The sequence below is a fragment of the Microcebus murinus genome, chromosome 10 (genome assembly GCF_040939455.1).
Source record: "Microcebus murinus isolate Inina chromosome 10, M.murinus_Inina_mat1.0, whole genome shotgun sequence".
Lineage (NCBI taxonomy): Eukaryota > Metazoa > Chordata > Mammalia > Primates > Cheirogaleidae > Microcebus > Microcebus murinus.
Window position 1 is genome coordinate 72,773,163 of NC_134113.1, and position 24,636 is coordinate 72,797,798.

Genomic DNA, 24,636 nt, shown 5'->3' on the forward strand with positions numbered 1-24,636 from the left:
TAAAATTTGTAACTTTTGCTACCTATGTGTTAATGCAGATTTAGTTAAACGACCATGTTTCCTGTTCTAAAGGGCAATATTATTAAATGTGGGTTTTAATAGCTAAGACCCCTTTACTAGTTAGCTGTTTTTTGCAAGCATCACATTTGGCAACATATTTCTAGACAATGTAGTTATCATTATTTCTGTAAGAATTGATAATTATTCAAATTATATCCCTTTACGCAGTGGTCCCAAACTTTTTTTGCACCAGGGACTGTTTTCATGGAAGACAATTTTTCCACGGGGGCAGGGGTGGGAGGTGAGGTGGGGGATGGTTTGGGGGATGATTCAAGCACATTACTTTTATTGTGCACTTTATTTCTATTATTATCACATCGTAATATATAATGAAATAATTATACAATTCACCATAGGTTGGAGGCCCCTGCCTTAACAGAACCCAGTTCCCTCTCGTTTCGGCTAGAATGAGAGCCTCATGGTAGACAATTACAGGCAGACCAGCTGCAACAAAGAACTATAATAATAGGTATTTAGGTACTATGAATAAATTGACTAAAAAAGTTAAAGGTGAGAAATGAAAACCTAATATTTAGGGAATGTAGAAATCTGATCATTGAAAGAGACATCTATTCAGAGTCATCTAGTCCCTTGGTTTCCTGATGTCAGAAATTGGAATCATTTTTTAAAATATAAATTCCTGGAATCCAACCTAAGATTCTGGCTCAGTAAATTTCAGGTGTGGCCCAAGACTGTGTGACTCTAATTTGTCACTGGGCTCATTTGGAAACTGCTCATCTAGTCTAACGCTCTGATTTTAGGATAAAACCCCCTGTCAACATTTTGATAAAGGATAAGCTAATTTTTATTCGCTTCAGTGATAGAGCTGGATCTTACAAGTTAAGTCTCAGTTTTCTTCAAAGCTGTCTTAGAAGTTTATCCTTTCAGTGAGCCAAAATCTCCTTCCTTGTAATTTTCACTTGTTGGTTCTGGTTTTGCTTCCTATAGTCACCGAAACTTATATCCAGCTGTTTAAGTTTGTGTTTCTAAGTTACTAGAGAACATGCATTCCTATGTACCTTTTAGCCCCTAATATCTTTTGGTTTTGTATTAAGTACTTTCCCAATTTTTCTACTGATGTTTCATTTTTTTAATGATGTATAAGAACTCTATATTAAGAATATTAACCCTTTGTCTCATATTATTGTACACATTTTCCCAATTTATAGTTGGTTACTACTGATTTTATATAAGTATGTGAGGGTGTATGTATATATACCATATATAATCCCAAATCTCTATTGAACATTTTAGTTTTTTTCTCAGATCCTTGCCACCCAGAAGTTTAACAGGCATGACATTTCTATATAATATCCTACATTAAAAAATTCAAAAATTATGGTAAAACTACCCCAACCATATACTTATGCAGAAATAATATAGCATGCCAAGCTCTAAAGGATATTGGTTGTTCACAGAAAAAATTCCACTCCCTTTGTTCAAATTAATCCTCTCTGGTTTTTATTGTAAGGTGTACTTTTCCTTTGAGTGCCCTGTGTGGTCCTTTTTAAAAAGAGGAAACATCATTATGCTTCACATTTTTAAGCTTCTGGAAGGCAGAGACTGTTAATTTGTTTGCTTATTTAGAACTCAGGAAGCTTTTCTTTCTAACTTTCTTTTGTAGCTTAATAACCACACAACTCAACCTCAGACCTGCCTTTAAATTGTTTTCAACCACCTTCTGAGTTTTATTCTCTCTGTCCGGCTTCCAGGGCCTCTTCAGAAGTGGGAGGAATGAAGTCATTGTGTTGCAAAACCCATAGCTAAGGGAGGCTGCTCATGACTAACCCCACATGCTAGTTTGATCAGGAAAAGACCTCCCCATAAGCCAGAAATCTAGTCCTCACAAGATACCAGACCCAGTGTCACTCTATATAATGGAAGCTATGTGTACACTGCAGTAGAGACTGGTTACTGTTTCAGAAATAAGCTACTTACACACAGCCAAAGCAAACCATTGAAGCCCAGAAGACTGCTTTAGGCCTGACGTGTTCTAATTGATTGGGCGAAACATAAACATGATTGAATAATTACCAAGCTCTAACAGTACAGACTACTATTTCAGTCATTAAAATCAGAAGAGATAATAATAATCACCACATAGTTCCACCAAGACCGCCATGTTTGCTTTTTTCATAAAGTAGACTTCCCTGTGTATCTACGTGTCCTCTTTCCTTTGTACAGACAACGCAGTCAGTTTCAGAAGTGGGAATTATCCACCTGGCAGTGGGGAGGAAAGGGTAGAAAGGGAAGAGTCATCCCTTTTTTCTGTCTGTCCTGTTTTCCCATGTGCTGGGTGATAGTGAGTTAGGGTAACTCACTGAGGTAGGAAAGATGGCAAGGTGACTTCATACCTGCTGGGAGTCACTGGAATAGCAAGCGATAGTTCATTTTTTGAGGAACTCTATATGGCCTTTCTTCCACTGAATCAGAAGTAATTGAAGGAAAAACAAATACTGAATGTATATGCCACTTCCTGTTTTCCCTTCAGTGCCCAGCTTCACTCTCTGTGTCACAAATGTCCTGGAGAGTACAGTATGCCATTATCTTGATTTCTTCCACATTGGCTTATGTGGTCTTTCTCTTTAATGTAAGGAACTTCAAGAGGAAAGGGAAAATGAAATGAGTAAACGTGGTACTCGTCTTAGATTAGTACTTAGATCATGCAAGTTGGCAGATAGATAAAATACTTTTGTCTGGCCTTCACTGCCAAGCTATAAAACAAGAACTGGCTGGAGGGCGTAAGCTCTGTCTTTGGGTAGGACTCAATAAACATTAATGGGTGATGTTGATCCGCCTCCTGGTGACAGACCTAGCAAAGGCTTTCCTGCTGGCCCTTTCTGCTGTTATTGGGAGGAAAAAAAATGTCAGCTGAAAATTCCAGGTAGTGAGGGAAAAGGTGGGGGAGAAGATATTTCTAGAGGAGAAAAAAATATGACTTGTAAAATGCTGATGTCTTAGTTACAATAGGACCATTGCAAGGCTTCCTGTTGGTAAACCCAGAGTTTATTATCCCAGCGTGGTCAGCTTTGTGGAAGGGCTTTTTGAGAGAAACAGCCATAAATGTTAAAGTATTTCTGGCTTTCGTTGACATTCCTGATTCACATAAGCCTGCACGATTTTGTAGCATAAGCTATATATTTACCACTTTTATGGACCAGCCTGCACTGCCATCTAATGAGCTCCAGGTAGGTTCTTTCAGTTGATAAAGGAGCCATCTCCACCATCCCTCCCTTTTTTATAACTAGTTGTAGTTGTGGAGGTGATGGCCTAAAATGGACATTTTAGCCATCGTTTTGACCCCACCCTGCACTGTTTTCATGGTAACTCTGTGCTTTTCTAGGTTTGTTGTGGAATTTGTCCTCTAACGACAAACTCAAGAATCTCATGATCACAGAAGCCTTGCTTACCCTGAATGAGAATATCATCATCCCCTACTCGGGTTGGCCTGAAGGAGATTACCCCAAAGCAAATGGTTTGCTCGATTTTGATATATTCTACAACGTCACCGGATGCCTAAGGTAACGCCACCCTATACTTCGCCCAGGTAGAAGATGTCATCAAAATTATGCAGCCCAGAATAAAGCAGGATATATTCTGTATTTGGATCCTTTCTCTAGCTGCATGGTTCATTTTTTTGAGGAGCTCTGTTTGGATGGTAACTGAAAGAATTTATTACAATAAGGTGTTTATTTTATCTCCACACTTAATCACACAGTGTAAAGCATCGTGTTAGCTATTGAGGGTTGTACAGAGAAAGATAAACAAGAAAATCCTTAAGGAATATATATATATTTTTTGAGACAGAGTCTTGCATTGTTGTCCAGACTAGAGTGAATGCCGTGGCGTCAGCCTAGCTCACAGCAACCTCAAACTCCTGGGCTCAAGCAATCTTTCTGCCTCAGCCTCCCAAGTAACTGGGACTACAGGCATGCACCACCATGCCCGGCTATTTTTTCTGTATATATCAGTTGGCCAATTAATTTCTTTCTATTTATAGTAGAGACAGGGTCTCACTCTTGCTCAGGCTGGTTTCAAACTCCTAACCTCAAGCAATGCGCCCGCCTTGGCCTCCCAGAGTGCTAGGATTACAGGCGTGATTTAAGGAATATTTAATCTAGCAAGGGATACACGTGAGCAAACAAACTGGAACACAGCTACAAGAAACAGGTGAGAGCAGTGGTTCTCAAAGCGTGGCCACTAGACCAGCGGCGTCAGCATCACCTGGAACTTGTTAGAATTCTCAGGTCCCAGGCCCAGACCTGCTGAATCAGAAATTCTAAGGGTAGGGCCTAGCAATCTAGTTTTAACAAGCCATGGAGGTGATTCTGATGGACACTGAAGTTTGAGAACCAGGATGTCAGAGGCACAAGTGCAGCACTGCGGAAATGCAGAACAAAGGGCTATTCATGCCATCTGAGTGAGATCAGAAGGCACTAGACAAGAGGTGCCAAGTGAACTGGGCCTTGTCGGACTATTTTGGTAGTCGGAAATTCTCTAAAGGTAAAAGACCAAATTCTTGAAATGCATAAGAAGTGCCTAAATGGACTCCCTTGAGTCCATCTTCTGTACTGCTCATGGGAACTGCTTTTCTAGTGCAGTTAGATTTTTTTAATATTGGTGTAGTTTTTTTTTAAATTTATTTCAGATTATTACTGGTATACAAATGGTTTGGTTATATAAATTGCTTTTGTACCATGCCCATCCCCCAGATAGTGTACATTGTATTTGTTAGGTGTGATTTTACCCATCCCTTCCTCCCCTCTCCTACCTGCTTGATTTCCATTGAATGTTATTTACATATGTGCACATAGGTGTTGATCGATTAGTTGCAATTTAATGGTGAGAACATGTGTTTGTTTTTCCATTCTCATGATGCTTCACTTAGAAGAATGGGCTCCAGCTCCATCCAAGTTAATACAAGAGGTATTAGTTCACCATTGTGTTTTTTTTTTTTTTTTTTTTTTTTTTTTTTTTTGAGACAGAGTCTCGCTTTGTTGTCCAGGCTAGAGTGAGTGCCGTGGCGTCAGCCTAGCTCACAGCAACCTCAAACTCCTGGGCTCGAGCAATCCTTCTGCCTCAGCCTCCCGAGTAGCTGGGACTACAGGCATGAGCCACCATGCCCGGCTAATTTTGTTTTTTTTTTTATATATATATCAGTTGGCCAATTAATTTCTTTCTATTTATAGTAGAGACGGGGTCTCGCTCTTGCTCAGGCTGGTTTTGAACTCCTGCCCTTGAGCAATCCGCCCGCCTCGGCCTCCCAGAGTGCTAGGATTACAGGCGTGAGCCACCGCGCCCGGCCCACCATTGTGTTTTGTGGCTGAGTAGCACTCCATGGTATACATAGATCACATTTTATTAGTCCACTCAGGTGGGCACTTGGGTGCCCACATCATTGCAATTATGAATTATGCTGCTAAAAACATTTGAGTGCAGGTGTCTTTTTTATAGAATGTCTTTTTTTCCAGTGTACTTTGATCTATCACTCACTTGCTTATAAACATTTTGTGTCTTAAAATTTTTCTGTAGTGGCTCCTATTGCCTTACCATGTTAAACAGAGGTTTCTTGTTTGTTTGTTTGTGGTTTTTTTGGAGACAGAATCTCACTCTGTCACCCCAGGTAGAGTGCAATGGCGTGATCATAGCTCACCGCAACCTCAAACTCCTGGTCTCAAGTGATCCTTCTACCTAAGCCTCCCAAGTAGCTTGGACTACAGGTGTGCACCACCACACCCAGCTAATTTTTTTTATCTTTGGTAGAGATGGGGGTCTCACTCATGTTCAGGCTGGTCTCGAACTCCTGACCTCAAGTGATTTTCCCACCTCGGCCTCCTGAAGTGTTAGGATTACAGGCATGAGCCACCATGCCAGTCTTAAACAGAGTTCTTAATATGCCTGATGTGTCAATCAGGACTCTTTCCATTGAAAATAGCAAAAACTGAATTTGAACTAAGTAGAGACTCATTGGCCAATGTGTCTGAGATGTTGAAGGTCACTTGTGGAAGTGAAGGAAGCGTACCATGGCCTCAGCCTCTTTCTGGAATAGAAATCCAGCATCTCTGGGACTCACTCTTTTTCTATTTTTATCTCATCTCTGCTTGCTCTTTTGCATGTTGGGCTCATTCTCTACAAATGCAAACTAGCCTTCTCTATTGAGCAGACAACCTCATCACAGGCAGCCCTGCTTAGCCATGAACAGAAGAAGTGCACATCTTTCTTCAAATGACTGTGCCAATCTCAGGGAAGGTTTATTCCTGGTCTGCTTCATAAAGGTGCACATGATTTGAGCCACCGTTGCCTAGATTGGCCAAGCCTGGATCAGATGCCTGCTTTATAGCAAGGATGGAAAGGTCTGTTTGAAAACAAGAGGAGTGGAAACACTTACTGGGCAAACAAAACAAAAATGGAAGACATCTTGGTCCATCACAGCATACATGCTGTTTTCAGTCTACCCACAACCTTTTTACCACCTTTTTTCCCACAGGCGTACTTCATACCCACTAAAGTACTTGCTTTTCCTTAGATGTTATAGGTACTTTCATTTAGTCAAGGTTTTTTTTTTGTTTTTTTTTTTGAGACAGAGTCTCACTTTGTTGCCCTGGCTAGAGTGAGTGCCGTGGCATCAGCCTAGCTCACAGCAACCTCAAACTCCTGGGCTCAAGCAATCCTTCTACCTCAGCCTCCCAAGTAGCTGGAACTACAGGCATGTGCCACCATGCCCGGCTAATTTTTTCTATATATATTAGTTGGCCAATTAATTTCTTTTTATTTATAGTAGAGACGGGGTCTCGCTCTTGCTCAGGCTGGTTTTGAACTCCTGACCTCGAGCAATCCGCCCGCCTCAGCCTCCCAGAGTGCTAGGATTATAGGCGTGAGCCACCGCGCCCGGCCTGTAGTCAAGGTTTTATTTAATTTTATTTGCCTGGTGAACATTTTTCTATTATCTGCCTATTGAATACTTACTCTCCTAATTGTTTAACACCAAAGATAAAATTCACCTTTTTTGTGAAAGATTGTGCAGATTCCCCAGCAGAAATCATTGCTTCTTCCTAAGGGTTAAAACAGGAATTTATAGACGAGTCACCGTTGTTACAGATTTTATCACATTGCTGATTTATGATGAGTTGTTTACATACCTTTTCTACTAGATTGTGAGCTCCTTTAAAGCTAAATCTGTGCATTTTTTAAAAAATCTTTAACACCTAGCAAAGTCTCTGGCATATAGGAAGTAAGCATAAAGGATTTGAATGAAACGAATAAATGAATGAGTGAGTAAATGAAAATACATGTTGAATTAGGTGTATAATCAAGTCTGGCAAGAGTATGGAGTTTCAGGGAGAAAATCATCAAACAGAAATTGGAAACATAGGCTAAGGCCAGATTGTGGGGGCCTTGAGGGTCATGTTGAAGAATTAATTTTTTTCTCCTATAAGCAAAATTAGCTAGTGTGGAGGAAAGAAATATGATCATTTTTGTGTGAAGAAGAAGTATAGTATCAATGGGAAAGGCGTATTGTAAAGGTGAAAACCTGAAGGCACAGATGTTAGTTACAGTCTCTTCCTGTAGTCTCCCCTTACATCAAGGAGAAAAAGATACTCAGTTTGAGTGAAGCAATGCCCTGGTTGGCACATATTTTTCAGAACATGTAATAGCTGAATACACTCATTCAGCCAGTCAGAATGACACCATTCTAAACCGTTTCCAAAACAATCCAAACCACTCACTTGAACTGCTTTCAAAAGCAGAATATAGCAAAAAACTGGGAAACTGCATGCCATAGTGTATATACTTACTAAAATATCCATTCTTATTTCATCTGTATATCCATAATAATACTACTTAACATTTATTGTGTATTATGTTCTAGAAACTGTTCTAAATGCTTTATGAGGATTTACTCAGTTTCTTCTCAGCAGCAACCTTTTAAAGTAGGTTTTCCCCACTTTATTGATGAGAAAACTGGCTCAGAAGGTTGAGTGATTTTCCCCACAGTCATGTAGCTAGTAATAGAGCTAGAATTCCAATCCAGGAACCCTGTCTTCAAAGCCAAAGCTCTCTTAATATATCAGCATGCTGGATACGTTAGTGTTTGTCACAAGTCCACAAACTGTGCTCACGTGCGTAAAACCTCTGCCCTTCACAATCTCCTGGCATCAGAGAGTCAGAAAGACTAGTCTAGGCTGGGCACAGTGGCTCACACCTGTAATCCTAGCACTATGGGAGGCCAAGACAGGAGGATCGTTTGAGCTCAGGAATTCAAGACCAGCCTGAGCAAGAGTGAGACCCCGTCTCTACCAAAAATAGAAGACAATTAGCTGGACAACTAAAAATATATAGAAGAAATTAGCCGGGCATGGTGGCACATGCCTGTAGTCCCAGCTACTCGGGAGGCTGAAGCAGAAAGATTGCTTGAGCCCAGGAGTTTGAGGTTGCTGTGATGAGCTAGGCTGACACCACAGCACTCTAGCCTAGGTAACAGAGTGAGACTATGTCTCAAAAAAACAAAAAACAATCTACAGCCATATTGATTTCTCATTATGGGCATTGCATCTGCATCTCAATGCTTTTGTTCTGGAAGTTGTGTGCATGTGGAACTCTGTGCCACATTTCATATTATCAGGGAAGACACAAAGAAGCACCATATGAAGTGGGATGTCTTTCTGAGAGAGGAGATGGCAGTGCAGACGTCAGGCTAGATGTCACAATGTGTATAAAGGCCACCAGGTGAATATTCAGGATGTGAGTCAGAATGTAAGAAAAGACCTCTAGGGAACCTACAATCAAATAGTGTCCATTTCCAATAGAGGTATTTGCTCAGTAGTTGCTTATTTATGTCTCCAGCTTTCTCTAGGAAAGTTTTAAAATAGATTATTGACTGGTTCGTAAGAGTTCATCTTAGCTGAATGAAATGATCATAAATGTTAGCACATATCTTATTTGATACAAATTCATTTGGGGTATTTTCTCTCCTAATGGGTTCAGAGCCAATAATGAACTGAATTGGCAATATGAATAGTGTAGTATTTTTGACATTGTATTTGACTTGGATTACTGCAATGAATTCTTTTAATCTACTTTGGGGAAAAACTTCTGTATAGTTTTCTCCTTTACTAGAGCTGACTTTTCCCTTTTACTAGAGTTGACAGTTGGGATCATTTCTGGTCTGCATATGGCAGTGGTGCTGAGTAAATCTGCTCTGCAGGTGCATTATTTGCTTTAGTAATGAACTTGTGGCAGGGATGCCAGTTCTGCCCACATGGGGCTGCTACCATGAGATCAGATTCATATAAGAGAATATGTACAGCTTACCCTTCAAGAAAACCAACACTTGTTGGGTATGCCGTCTTTGTCGGGTATCAGATCATTTATCTGCAGGATTAGCCTCTGCCTGCAGCAGCATTTACCTTGGGCCTTGGTGGTTTCTTTAGGTGCCTTTGGAATTATATTCTTTTTTTTTTTTTTTTTTTTTTTTTTTTTTTTGAGACAGAGTCTCGCTTTGTTGTCCAGGCTAGAGTGAGTGCCGTGGCATCAGCCTAGCTCACAGCAACCTCAAACTCCTGGGCTTGAGTGATCCTTCTGCCTCAGCCTCCCGAGTAGCTGGGACTACAGGCATGCGCCACCATGCCCGGCTAATTTTTTATATATATATCAGTTGGCCAATTAATTTCTTTCTATTTATAGTAGAGACGGGGTCTCGCTCTTGCTCAGGCTGGTTTTGAACTCCTGACCTTGAGCAATCTGCCCGCCTCGGCCTCCCAAGAGCTAGGATTACAGGCGTGAGCCACAGCGCCCGGCCTGGAATTATATTCTTTTCATGATTCAAATCCCTCACTGAAAGATGCTAAAAATTTTGTAATCGAGATAACAATGTGCTCATGCAAGTTTCAAAGTTTTTTCTTAAGTAATACTATACTAGTGTAATGAGTAGTAAAATCCAAGTTAGGAGGGGAAAGATAAATTGCACAATCCAGTGTGTCCTGGAGCAAGCAACATGATTGTTGGAATCTCATCATAACTCCATATTCAGTGACATCATGTGAGTAGCTTGAAACCAGCCACAATAGGAGTATTTTCACTAAGAAATCAGTAAATGCAAGCCAGGCATGGTGGTGTGCACCAGTAATCTCAGCTACTTGGGAGCCTGAAGCAGGAGGATTGCTTGAGCCCAGGAGTCCAGCCTGAGCAACATAGTGAGACCTATCTCTAAAAACAGAAAGAAGAAGAAAGAAATTGGCAAACACTACAAATCAGATATCTTCCTTTACCCCTAGCCCCGGAAGACTGGTCATTAAACATTTACCAGCACACCACTGGCACTGAATTTCCACTAGTTGATTACTTTAACATCAAAATGTAGATAATTAGATAGGCATAATTCCCCATGAACATCCCTTTTCAAAGCAGAAACAGTCACTTCGTTACTTTGTTTTCTTGGAAGCTATTATGAAACTTCAACATTTTTCTTTCTGTTTTTTTTTTAAGTGGAGAAAACCTGCCAAAATATACCATTCTTTTTTATTAATATTGTCTTTATTTACTTGGAGTAAGAAATATAACTTAGTTAAAATATTTATCACAATTAGTGGGATACTCTTCCAAATATTTCAAATTCCAAAAGATTTGTGTGACAATCTTAGAACTGTAAATTACTGAAACAGCAATACCTGCCTTCTTTGAATCTATACCCCCATTCCTGCCCACCCCCACCACCGATTTTGAGCCCTTTTTTCTATTTAGCATGAATTCATACTATGGCTCATAGTACCAGTTCCCTGGGAATTGGCATGGCCTGTTAAATCCGTATGTTCCACGTTACTAATTGGAAAACCTTGGGATGTAGCATAATTTAAACCAATGGTTATTGTTAGGGATAAGTCTGAAATTCTTGCCAAAGATTTATCGTTATTCCTCCATTTTTCCATATCATTCTTATACCTTCTTTCCTCCCCTTCCTTTCTTCCCTTGTTTTTTTTTTTTTTTTTTTTTTTGGTTTTTTTGTTTGTTTGTTTTTTTCTTGAGACAGAGCCTCACTCTGTTGCCCCGGCTAGAGTGCCATGGCATTAGTCTAGCTCACAGCAACCTCAAACTCCTGGGCTCAAGCAATCCTCCTGCCTCAGCCTCCCGAGTAGCTGGGACTACAGGCATGCACCACCATGCCCAGCTAATTTTTTCTATATATTTTTAGTTCTCCAGCTAATTTCTTTCTACTTTTTTAGTAGAGACGGGGGTCTCGCTCTTGCTCAGGCTGGTCTCGAACTCCCTAGCTCAAATGATGCGCAGGTCTTGGCCTCCCAGAGTGCTAGGATTATAGGTGTGAGCCACGGCCTCTTTCCTTGTTTCTTTCTTTCCTTTCTTCCCTCCTCTAGTCTTCTTATTCTCTTAAAGGACTAGAGGTGGGAAGAATTTAGAGGTAAGGAGTTAAAATGCCCCGGGGCTCAGGCAGATACTTAAGTGCCCAAGTGTAAGACCTTGGGAAATGGTCAGGGCTCTGTCAGAGGAGGGAATGGAAAAAATGCTTACCCAAGAGCAGTGAGCAGTGAGAGGCAGTGTTTTAGAAAAACCTCAAGCCAAACAAAAACCCATCGGGATAGCTAGCAGTCTCATTCTTCAGGTGAAGGAATTGGGTGCCAGAAACTCTTCTACAGTTATAGAGCCAGTTATCAGAAATTTGAAAATAGCAGCTAGTCTGGCCTCCTTGGGTTTACTGATGATCTGTCCTTATTCTTGCTCTTGTGCAACCCTGGGTGATTTCTTGAGTGCTTATTGAATGCCTGCTCTAGACAAACCCCTGTTTACATTTCTGAGATGTGAAAAGAGAATGGGACCTACCTTTGCCCTGGGGAATCTCAGGGTTTAGTGGAGAAAATAAGCACCTGAAGAGATAAGGACAATACATTTGATGAGAATGTGTGAGAGGTATGAGGAGAGTGTTGTAGAGGTGCCCTTACCTAACATTGCCTGGGGAGTTGGGAAATTTTTCTGGAGAAAGTCACACTTAAGGAGCTGCTAAAGGATTACTAGGTGTTTGAACGTCCATCTTAGTCTGTAGCTCATCATTCTATCACTAGTTCTTCACCATTTTTAAATACCTTAGTCATATTAAAAAATACTCATTCTGGCCAGGCGGGTGGCTCATGCCTGTAATCCTAGCACTATGGGAGGCCAAGGCTGAAGGATCGCTCGAGGTCAGGAGTTCGAGACCAGCCTGAGCAAGAGCAAGACCCCATCTCTACTAAAAATAGAAAGAAATTAGTCGGACAACTAAAAATATATAGAAAAAATTAGCCAGGCATGGTGGCGCATGCCTGCAGTCCCAGCTACTCGGGAGGCTGAGGCAGGAGGATTGCTTGAGCCCAGGAGTTTGAGGTTGCTGTGAGCTATGCTGACGCCACGGCACTCTAGCCCAGGCAACAGAGTGAGACTGTGTCTCAAAAAAAAAAAAAAAAAAAAAAAATGCATTCATGAAGCCTAGAAAAGTCATTTTCCTGATTTATTATAGTTTGTTAACTGTTTAATTATGAAAAAGTCTTATAAAATTGCCACCTTAATCTTATTGACATAATCTGTTTCTGCATTGCGAAGGCCACCCCAGAATTTGTCATTACACATTATAAAATATATTCCTTTTTCTCATTTATATTTTATGCCTATATATGCCACTTAAAGAGAAGAAGCAATTGGTAATGCATTTCTCCTACAGATGACTTAAACTTCACTTTTTCCCATGAGTCACAATGTGTGTAGTAAATGTGTTTTGATGATTGTATGATACCCTTTTATGTACTAACATTTATAACTATCTTAAAAGAAACTTGCATTGTCACTTATCACTGGAACTCTAACTGGGGTGGGCAGTGGTCAGAGGAAGCAAACTGTACCTTTAGAAAGAAAGGCTATGACTATTAGTCTTGTTCCTTATTAGCCACAGGGTTAAGGGCAATTTTTTGGGGAATATCAATACCAGCCACTCTCTGGACAAAGTATGTCTCCATGTAAATTTTTAATATAGCCGATCATATCTATCTTCTCCAGCACACACACATACCAATATACTGAATTTAATTTTTATATATGTCTAAATACCAAACGTTAGAAATTTACTGCATCTACATTTTTTAAATCTTGCATTTTCATTCTATCCCTTATTCTGAATACTCATGACAGAAAAGGACTTATTTGGTCTAGCCTTGTGTATAATCCCAGGTAATTTAGAAGATTCTTAATTAAATGAGGGTATAATTTTGGGGGGGCGTTTTGTTTTTTGTTTTTGTTTTTATTTATTTTTTTGAGACGGAGTCTTGCTCTGCCACCTGGCTCAGCTCACTGCAACCTCAAACTCCTGGGCTCAAGTGATTCTCCTCCCTCAGCCCCACAAATATCTTGGATTACAGGGGCAAACCACCACACCCAGCTAATTTTTCTATTTTTAGTAGAGACAGGGTCTCGCTCTTGCTCAGACTGGTTTTAAACTCCTGACCATGAGCGATCCTCCTGTCTTGGCCTCCCAGAGTGCTAGGATTACAGGTGTGAGCCATGGCTTCCAGCCAGGGTCTAATTTTCTTGACTATCAAATAACTACTTTTCTTTTTTTTTTTTTTTTTTTTTTTTTTTACATACATAAACACAAGTGTAAAATAACTACTTTTCTATGAGAGTATAGATCCCAAAACAGACCAGAACTTACTTTTTAATATAATCTCAATGTAGTTATTTCATAAAACTGAGACAGTATAAGCAAAATAGAAACTTCATAGAAGTCTCTAGAATCGGGAGTGGGGAACCTACAGCCTTAAGGACACATGTGGCTTTCTAGGTCCTTAAGTGCAGCCTTTTGACTGAATCCAAATTTTATAGAACAAATCCTTCTATTAAAAGCAGTGCAGCAGAGAAAGATGAAGCTTTTCCTGCCTCTTCTGGTGCCTAAAAAAATCTTGAAATCAGAAGGCTGCTCTAGAAAGTTCAACCCAGGGATTGACTTTTCTAGAAATAGGGAAACTTCAACCACAGTTATTTGCCTAATTATTTAAACTCTTCATGTTTGATGTGTAAACATAAGCAATATGAAGTTCATAAATAATGGAACTGGCAATACTTCCAATATTATACTGCCACCTTTTATGTTGGTTATTTTAGGTATACAAACAAATATGTGGTTTCATGAGTTAAATTACCTTGTAAATTTTTCTTTTAGTAAATTTAAAAGGTATAAATCAGGTGTCCTCAAACTACGGCCTGCAGGCCACATGCGAGTGTTTTTGCCCATTTGTTTTTTTACTTCAAAATAAGATATGTGCAGTGTGCATAGGAATTTGTTCATAGTTTTTTTTTAAACTATAGTCCAGCCCTCCAACGACCTGAGGGACAATGAACTGGCCCCCTATTTAAAAAGTTTGAGGACCCCTGGTATAAATGATATTTAATGGGTAAATAAGGTCCTGATTTTTTTTTTTATAAACTAAGCTGGTTGTGTGTGGGTGGGTAGGTCATTATTTTGAAATCTCTCAACAAGACTTAAGTTGTTAAAGCAAACAAGTGAAACAATCAATCAAAACAAATAATGGCCATGCTTACCTGACCACTCCTCTCTGGTCTCCTTGAACTCAGTGTGTATGAGAATAAATATCTTATGGAAATTGTCAAGCAGCACATCTGCAACCAAACAACCCCCTGGCAAAGGTCTCTACTCTTCCCACTAAAATTGTCCACTATCCTATTTATGTCTTTACCAGATCGGCCGAGATTAAAAGTTGTACTTCACAGAAATTATGTAACATTTCTCTAAGCTAAAGACACTCTTTATTCTTATCCATCAGTGCATAAATACTGCCTAAAAATAGGGACAATATGAAGGAAGAAGAATCAGCAAAGGAAACAAAGGAATAATTTTTATTTATTATATCAAGAGAACTGTTTTTGCTGATCTTCCTACATCAGTTAGTTTATGAGTTGAGGCCCAGAAAAAGAAATTCTCAAAAATCTCTTTGTCTGAGATTTTTAATAGCAACCCTCATGTTTTTAAAAAAAATATTCTGTCTATAGCTCAAATTAGAGGTGGTATTTTATAACCTATATCTTATGACACTGAAAGTCTTTTTCCAAAAAAGTTAAGGCTGTCATTATAGAATTACTACTAAAATTTTTAAATTAATTATTATAAAAAAGTGAGTGGGTTGATATGTCTGGGTAAAGCAACTGATGACGTTTTTTTACTATCGTGTGGTTGAATCTGTGCCTATCTTAGAGGTACAAACTATCTGAGCAATATATTATTCTAGTCTAAGCCTTAAACATCTTCATTAATCCTAGTCTGTCATTCCAGACATCTTCTGTAGAATTGTCAAGAATGCTTATTCAAGTTGCAGTGGCTCCTAGATGTGTTTTTAAAATTACAGTTTGCTGTTTGTAATTGATGTTAAATGAAATTTGGCACCCTGCCTTGAACAACCTGTTCTGGCTAAATTAAGAGGAAATGAGTGTAGCCTACCAACCAGATGATTACTTCCTGAATTGCTTATTCAGGATGCTTTTGAAAGACCCAAAAATGCAGGAAAGCAGAGCTAAAGGATTTTTAAGGTTAGATTTTTCTCCACCACCTTCTAGTTTCTCAATGTGTAATAGATGCTGATGTATCTTTGTTCGTCTAATTTTGCTTGCCCTGAAAGGAACAAGATGCGTAGTTTGTAGCATCTTGTTCGACCTCCCATCGTTGCTCTGTTTGCAGACTGAGCAGTCGACTTTGGCTGGTGTTTGCTGATACCTTCAGGAACTTATGTCGACTTCAGAGTAACAAGCAGGCCCTTCTTTTGGCATAGAGTTTTTGTTCCTCTGCCAGTTCAAATGAGGTTCCTCTTTTGTTGTGTGCAACCACAGGCTTCTTTGCTGCTTCTCTTGGTTAATCACAGACAAGACCCAACTGTTTGATACGTATCAGTTGAGGGTTTGACAAAAGCCCAGACCTAAATCTCAAATACCAAAAGGAAGAAGGATGTCTCCTTATCACCCAGTGTCTTATCAAGTACCTACTCAGTCGTGGAATGAATTCTGACTCTGCCTACCAAATTCTTAATTGACTGGTATCACTTGAGGCCTTACCCCACAATTTACATCACACAGTATTAGGAAGCCTTTAATTGTTGGTGAACACAAAGGTGAATCCACAATTTTTTAAAACCACTGGAATGAGATGATCACTAGCTCAGTATGCTGGTTAGACCTTTAAGACTAGTTCCACAGCCACCAGGCCTGGTATAGGATGTGTACTATAAACTATATGTTAGGAAACCATACCCATTATCAAGTAGGAATAGTCCCCATTAAAAAAAAAATTATGCTTCTTAGAATTACTTGTTTTATTGAGGGAAGTATCTTGAAAAGATACACTACAACCCTATTGTTACCTGCCATTCTTGTGTCCTGGTAACTTAACTGTAGCCTTTTACTATAAATATTCCCAATCAGCTCATTGTTTTAAAGGCCAGTTGAGCATAAGCTATACACTGACCTTGTAGTGAATTTCCTTTCAGCAGGTAAACTAGGCCTATTTGACAGCAGGTCTGCATGTAGCCACACACAGACAACTATATGTGGAAGGGCCAGTAAAAATCCTACTAGAAGCAGTTAATTCTGATTTTATTTTTTTTTTTATTTTTTATTTATTTTTTTTTTTTTAAGGACCCCCCCCCTTAATTCTGATTTTAAATGAGAGGCACAGGTCAGAATTTCCCAGAGTGCAATTCCAAGGTACCCCGATATCAGGAATTTTATGAAAATTACAGATCATGATATTTGTAAATTGCCTATCATAATGTCTAGTACAAACACTAAATTGCAGCAGTTTTTATCATTTAATGTTGCCCATTCTTTGGTTTACCATATGAATTTAAGGGCTAGTCATACTGTCATTAATCTTAACTAAAGACATACCATTCTTCCTTTCAGTTTTAGCAAAGGCCAGGGGCGTTTTATTTTCTTTTCTCTTTTTCATTGTGACACTCAGGAATGTGTGAGATAAGTGGTCTCAGAGAGAGTCAAGAGCCACAGATTTGCTTTCAGATAAAAAACACCTGAATCCTTCTAAATATGTGAAGCTCTGTTACCATTTTAGAGACTTACAGAGGTTCAGATTCTATTTCTTTTCCCCCACCCCCAGTACCAATCATATTGCTAAAAAAAAAAATTCTCCCTAATTTGCAAGTACTGGCTACAGATTGGGCTGGTGTCCTCCCATCTGGGCCCAGTGTAGGTAAAGAAGCCAAAACAGTCCTGCCTGGATGTGAAAGGGGGCTCATCTCCTTCACCTCCCCTCTCCTGGCCCCTTCCTTGTCTTCAATCCCAGTCCAAGGACCTGGTTTTCAATATACAACAGTATACAGTTTTAGAATACTTAAATATACTCATGTGTTTCCTCAGATGTGGGCTAGATTATACCAGGGAAATAAAACCATCATTTAGTCAAATTCAAACCATAGGCACTGTATTAAACATTGTCAATATAGGCTATTGGTAACTTTGATAATCAGTTTTTATTGAATACTATGTTTGTGTGCTTATTGTCTTTTAATTTTCAATAAGATAATTGTTTCAGTATATTTTATTTCTAGGTTTGAGATATTTTTCTATTAAACCTCCTTTGGGTTACATATAAAAAACAGTAATATTTCTCAGTATTCAGGAGATCCTTGTAAAAAGATCAATTCTGTCTAAGTGTAGCCATGTTAATTTTCTAATTCCTACAAGCTTAAGTATAGCTGTTGAAAAAAAAGACTTTAAGATGGATATATGTACCATTTTCTATAAATATTGTTTTCAGAGTGGTACAATAACAAATTGCTTTCTGTCTAATGATTTCTTTTCATGGGTGTAGTGGCATAAAATAATCTACCCTTATTCGTATTTCTGTGTAGTTGAGTAAGGTGGGAACTATTTTTGATATGCAGGAGCAAATACTGAAGCAATGGGGTTCCATGTACTTTCTGTCAACAAAGGTATCAACTGCCAGAAACCCCTGATAAGTCCCATTTCCAGCAAGTAGAGTCTGGATAATACCAAATGACAAGACAACAGTTAGTGCATGTGAACTGGCAGTGCTGCCAAACTGAATTACCATTCTGACCCAAAATAAACACCCTGAAGTTAAACAAAGCTAAGTCATCCATCTGCAAGGTATGTGGTGGGCTTAACTCCTAAGAAAGACAGACCTTTTGATTTGTCAAAGCAGTTCTAAAGTCCTGCCATTTCTCCAGGCCAGAGGTTGAAAAGGTCAAAGGGGAGCTTTAAAACATGATAACAGTGTCTTGTCGTTGGGGAAATATGGTATTTGCTAAGCAAATGGCAGGCTGAGCGCTTGTGAGATGGACTTTGGTCTGTTCTGGAGCCACCTGGGTACAGAATAAAGATCAGCCATCCCTTCCTGAATTCACCACTAATTTGCTGTCACTAGGAAAAAGTAATTTAAATTCTTCAGACTTCATTTTCCTCATGTGTAAAAGATGCTTTTTCAGTTTCCACCAAGCTGCTTATATTCCATGATTCTTAAAGGTCTCACTGAGTAGACAGAGACTCTTTGTTTAAATGATCATTTCTTGTGAAAAAGCGATAGTAAAAATGGTTTTATTTCCAGTTTATAAACACACTCATTATCGTTTTTGTAATGGACAAAGTTTCGAACTTTTTCAGGTATAATAAAAATAAAATAAGGATGATATTCTTGAATTAGAAGAGTAAAATGAGAACCAAAGTCACAGAATGGATTTTGTTAAAATAAAAAATTTCATTATGTCAATTCAGCAACTATTAAATTGTTAATATTCTTGGTTTTAGGTGTATTAGTATTATCTCCTCAACTATTACGTTGAATAGTGAAACTGCCATTTTTGTGGGTTAAAAACAGTCACATATTGGCTGTTTCCCAGAGTTCAACCTATAGATGTGATCTCCATGGAAACAGGGTACAATATTATGTACTCCCCCCATTCCTTTAGCTAATACTGGGCATGTTCATTTCTTTGACAGGTATGCATTAAAAGCAATATTTTGGGGCAGAAATCCATTTTGAAATCACTACAATTATATTATTTAAAGATGAAAAAAATAAGATCCAAAAAGGTCTCGGAAGTTATAGTTATTTTTGATGTTCAGAATGACACTGAGACATTATAAACAAAAAGTCTTGAATACACTTTGGGTAGTCTACCTACCAGTAAAAGAAACTGGTCTGATACATTTCATAAGAACATTTCTTAGCAACTGAAGTTGGCAAAAGGGAATAGGGGCAAGTTCACAAGTTCTAAAATGATGAAGGTATTCTTTTGCCACTCTTGTTGACTGATTTGTTAACATTTTTGGGGAAAAAAATATTTTAAAATGGTTAATGCTAACAAGAAAAACTTAATCTAAAGGAAGATAATAATAGCTGAACCTAAACATGATCTGAATTTGCAATGTAAACCTCAAATACATTACATTGTTATATTTGATAAGCTTCATTTCTCTGTAAGGAAGCAACGTCCAATTATAGATTCAGTTACTGTTTATAGAAAGGTGTCATGGCTTAACAAAATTAGAAACAGACTAAGTGCAGAGATACTTATAGGTCAGGCTTTTGACTTAGGTCTTACACGCTAGAAACTGTTTCTGTAACATCTCCCTGCCATTTTAATTATAGAATCATCACATTTTAGAGCATCTGGTTTAATATTTGTCAATAACAGTTTATACCAAAACCTACAAAACCCCCAAATAATGTAGTCTAATACACTGTCTTTAAAAATGAAGAAACTGAGGCCCAGAGACACTTTAAGTTATTTAGAGTTAAGACATGGAGCAAATTGGGACTTGGACATCCAGTATATTGCTATGATTGATGTACCATTTATTCTCCTGTTAGTTGCAAACTGACTCATATCTATCTTCTCATATCTACATTTCAAAAATGGGGTGAAGATTAAGTGAATAATACGCTGACTTTGGTGCTTGGAGTGAAGTAGACGGAAGACTCCTATGACATGGTTACATGTTGTATGGATATATTTACAAGTTGCATCCAGATTTGGTAACCATTGGGCAGTTGATTTGTTGATCGCAGGACAAGTCTGTCACACTTTTATAAGTTTGCCAATTTCCAAACACCTGGAAGAAATCTCCAAATCAAAGGCCAGTTGGATACATGGCTTAAGATTATGAGTTTTTTTTTTTTTTTTTGTTTTGTTTTTTTTTGAGACAGAGTCTCGCTTTGTTTTCCAGGCTAGAGTGAGTGCCGTGGCGTCAGCCTGGCTCACAGCAACCTCAAACTCCTGGGCTCGAGCGATCCTTCTGCCTCAGCCTCCCGAGTAGCTGGGACTACAGGCATGCGCCACCATGCCCGGCTAATTTTTTTTATATATATATCAGTTGGCCAATTAATTTCTTTCTATTTATAGTAGAGACGGGGTCTCGCTCTTGCTCAGGCTGGTTTTGAACTCCTGACCTTGAGCAATCCACCCGCCTCGGCCTCCCAAGAGCTAGGATTACAGGCGTGAGCCACAGCGCCCGGCCTAGATTATGAGTTTTTTGTTTGTTTTTCCTGATAGAAACATGAGTTCAGCTGGCCCTGATGGGAGGAAAGTGATAAGAAGATGCGATGGACTCATTGACTCGCTGGTCCATTATGTCAGAGGAACCATTGCAGATTACCAGCCAGATGACAAGGTAACCCAAGAGTGAAATATCTCACATATTGAGTTACCTATTTTGTCTTATTAAGATGCTTCAGAATATTCTTAAAGTAGCTGCTTGGGTTTGGATTTATTCACTGACTCATTTGCTGTGTGTAAGATTTCCCATACATGCTTAGAAATATTAAAATCTACCTTAGTCTCTCTCTTTTTTTTTTTTTTTGAGACAGAGTCTCACTTTGTTGCCCGAGCTAGAGTGCCGTGCCATCAGCTTAGCTTATAGCAACCTCAAACTCCTGGGCTCAACCAGTCCTCCTGCCTCAGCTTCCCGAGTAACTGAGACTACAGGCATGCGCTACCATGCCTGGCTAAATTTTTCTATATATTTTTAGTTGGCCACATAATTTCTTTCTATTTTTAGTAGAGATTGGGTCTTGCTCTTGCTCAGGCTGGTTTCAAACTCCTGACCTTGAGCGATCCGCTCACCTCGGCCTCCCAGAGTGCTTGGATTACAGGAGTGAGCCACCATGCCTGGCCTACCTTAGCCTTATTTTTCTATTTTCTAGACCCAAATTTCAAATTACCTGTTGTTTAACAATTCTGTGGATATTTGTACAAGCCCAAATGCTACATAGTTAGCGGTAAACTTAAATTGATCTCTTTCCTCTTCCCTAAACTTGCTCCTTCTCTGTATAAACCATATTCATGCTGCCTCTAGAAAGACTTTCAGTTCATTCACTCCACTCTAGTGCTACTGCTGTGGTCCCAATCTGTGCATCTTTCACACTGATTATTGCAGTAGCTTCTTCATTGGTTCCTGCAAACAATTATCTCTTTCTCTTCTCCAACCCGACATGGCTACCCCAAGTTACATATCTAAAACACAGAGTCATTCTGGACACACTCTCTATAAAGTAAACTAGAAAGGCTCTCCATTGCTTTAAGAAATTCAGCCTCTGCTTCTTAGCATTGTATTCCTCACCGTTCATGATCTAACCTTAGCCTTTCTAGCCACACTCATTCCACTTCTCCCAGGCAACCCACAGTCCAAGCATATCCAATTGCATCCAGTAATCCTTGCAAGAGCTAAACAATGTGATAACATACCTGCAAAAGTTACCTATATGTCTATGATCAATGTGCATGTCCTGTTGTCTCAGGCCACAGAGAACTGTGTGTGCATTCTTCATAACCTCTCCTACCAGCTGGAGGCAGAGCTCCCAGAGAAATACTCCCAGAGTATCTATATTCAAAACCGGAATATCCAGACTGACAACAACAAAAGCATTGGGTGTTTTGGCAGTCGCAGCAGGAAAGTAAAAGAGGTATATTGGGAGGTCTTCAATAGAGAGAGAGTGTATGTGTGTGTGTTTCTGAGTACTTAGTGTATGTTGGCCACTATTTTAAGTTCTTTTAGTCCTTATGTCATCCTTTTCAAGTGTGTATTATTAATATTCTCATTTATCAATGAGGAAACAAAGGTACAGAAAGGTTAATTAATTTTCCCCAGAATAATTCAGCAAATAAGTGGAGGGGATCAAAGTCAGTCCCAGGCGATCTGGCTCCAGATTTGCTCTGTTAAATTACTGAACTATAGGGCTGTTGCATGCCCTGTAGGTTAGGAAATAAGCTTAATGCAACATGGCCAGTAGTATAGAAAATGTTGTAACATTAAAAGCAGCCCTGATAGTTGGCTTTGGGCATTCTAAAAACAAACTTTGGACATACTAAAAGCAAATCCTAAAGTAAAGAATACCCATTTATTTCCATACTGACGTGAAAATGAAAGAATGTGACTTCCCCTACTCCTCTGAGCATCACGGTGTTTGTGAACTTGGAGAACAACTGGTAAATTTAGAACCCTGATGTTATCCTGGACACCCTCCCTAGACTCAGAAGGAACAGGCCTGCTTTTCTTATCTTCAGGACGGTTGTGACTAATTTAGCTTTTATAATAACTTAACAGCAGCCCGAAAAGCACTCTAGAGTGGCCTATGCATAATTCTCTGAATTCTCTCTCACTGTGAAATGTCAAGTTGGTGGTGCGAGGGGAGGGAGAGTGTTATTAGGAAGAAATGATCATCGTGGGCTAAAAGTTAATTGGAAATTATACGTATTTGCTTTTTAAATTTCTATTTCAAGGGCTTCTCATGCAAATTATTAGTCTTTCTAGACAGTATTTCTGGTCTCTTGGTTTGAGTGTGGAACGACAGACATCACTTGCAGTGCCTTAATTCTGGATTCTGTTTGCATGTGGGGTCAGCAATACCAGGACGTGCCGATGCCCGAGGAGAAGAGCAACCCCAAGGGCGTGGAGTGGCTGTGGCACTCCATCGTGATAAGGATGTATTTGTCCTTGATCGCCAAGAGCGTCCGAAACTATACACAGGAAGCATCTCTAGGAGCTCTGCAGAATCTCACAGCAGGAAGTGGACCAGTAAGTATCCTGCCTGTCTTTCCACCTTTTAAAATAGTGACATTGTAGATAAAGTACATTAGGTTCAGAGATGAAACAGTGAGGTAAGGGCAAACTTTTTTTTTTTTTTTTTTTTTTTTTACTTCAGTCAAGGCAGTTCCCAAAAATTACCATAGCATGATTCAGCTTTCCAGGACTTTTGGCCTCAGTTTCTCCAAAGCCAAGTCATCCTGCAAATGAAAGACTCACGGATATTTGTATGGGTCAGTACACTGTCAGTTACAAGTTTCAGAATCCTGCCGCACACTGGTTTAAGCAAAAGGGAATGTCTTAGCTTGTGGAACTGAAGAATCCAGGGTGGATCGTCTTTCTGTCATGACTGTACGTAGGTGCTGCAGTGACTGTCATTATGACGGTTTCCATCTCTGGGCTCTTGTTTTCCCCTGCTGGAAATAATAATAATTGGAGATTGGCCATATAGCAGGCAATTTCGGGGGAGTTTATTCTAATGATTTTATGACCATTGTTCTCAAAGGCTCTGCCCAAATGGTAACAAAGAGAGGAGCCATGAACTGTTTCAGGCTTACGTTTTTACCAGTCCAATGTCCCCCACAAGAAAAAAACTACTGTTTTCCCAGTAGTGCTGTGAAGAACTCACAGAATGTGCCTCACTGGCCTGATTTGGGTCTCTTGCCCATTTTGAACCATTACCTGTGGCTGTGCGGCTGTGATGCTCAAACTGGCCAGGTCTGGGTAACATGCCCACATGTAAACTTCAGGGACTTGGGTTTGATTGGGCGAGGGCCACTCACGCCACTTGTACCACATGCACTAAAATGGTGAAGGAGCAGTTCCCCGATGGAAAATCAGAGTGCTATCACCAGAGGAAGGGGGAATAAATGCTGGGCAGGCAAAAACAGCAGATGTCTACAGCAATGTGGAGTAGGAAAGGACATCTGTGCCTTTGTGTCCTAGAAATTCAGCTACAAAATAGTTGAGCTGATTCTCTTTCTAGACGCGCTGAATTATACCAGCAAAGTCAAAATGTATAAAACACTAAAAAGTTTATTCCATTCCCCATGTATTTCATACCATGCTACATATTTAGGTGTTCTATAAATCCTTAATTATTTCAACTAAGCTTGTATTCTTTGCCTGGATCATAAAATCATTAGAATAAACTCCCCCCAAATTGCCTGTTATATGGCCAGTCTCCAATTATGTGGCCCCATAAGAAAAGCACTCTTGTAGGTAACAGAAATATTATTTATTCTTTACTCAAGAATCCATATTTATTCTTTAATGTAAGTGTGCTTGCACAAAAGCTTGCTCTCTGTTTTGAAGAAAATTGCAAAGTACTAAAATCAATATTTCTCTTATCTTAGCACTGTGTTTAAGAATATAACCAAACTTTCATCTCTTTGACTTTCTGCAAAATGTACATGTGCACAAAGAGAAACAAAGTGGGAACTACCAGGGAGCCCTTAATGACATGAGGACTTTAAT

The 24,636-nt window shown here is 39.3% G+C and overlaps 1 protein-coding gene across 2 annotated transcripts in view; it reads left to right on the forward strand.

Moving 5' to 3' along the window:
* PKP2 (plakophilin 2) overlaps positions 1-24,636 on the forward strand; it is a 91,850-nt gene that overhangs the window by 42,478 nt on the left and 24,736 nt on the right. For both annotated transcript variants that reach the window (XM_076007488.1, XM_012789236.3), the window contains exons 6-9: positions 3,404-3,581; positions 20,631-20,748; positions 21,875-22,039; positions 22,978-23,151. In XM_076007488.1, coding sequence (XP_075863603.1) covers positions 3,404-3,581; positions 20,631-20,748; positions 21,875-22,039; positions 22,978-23,151 — 635 coding nt within the window. The remainder of the gene's footprint in view (positions 1-3,403; positions 3,582-20,630; positions 20,749-21,874; positions 22,040-22,977; positions 23,152-24,636) is intronic.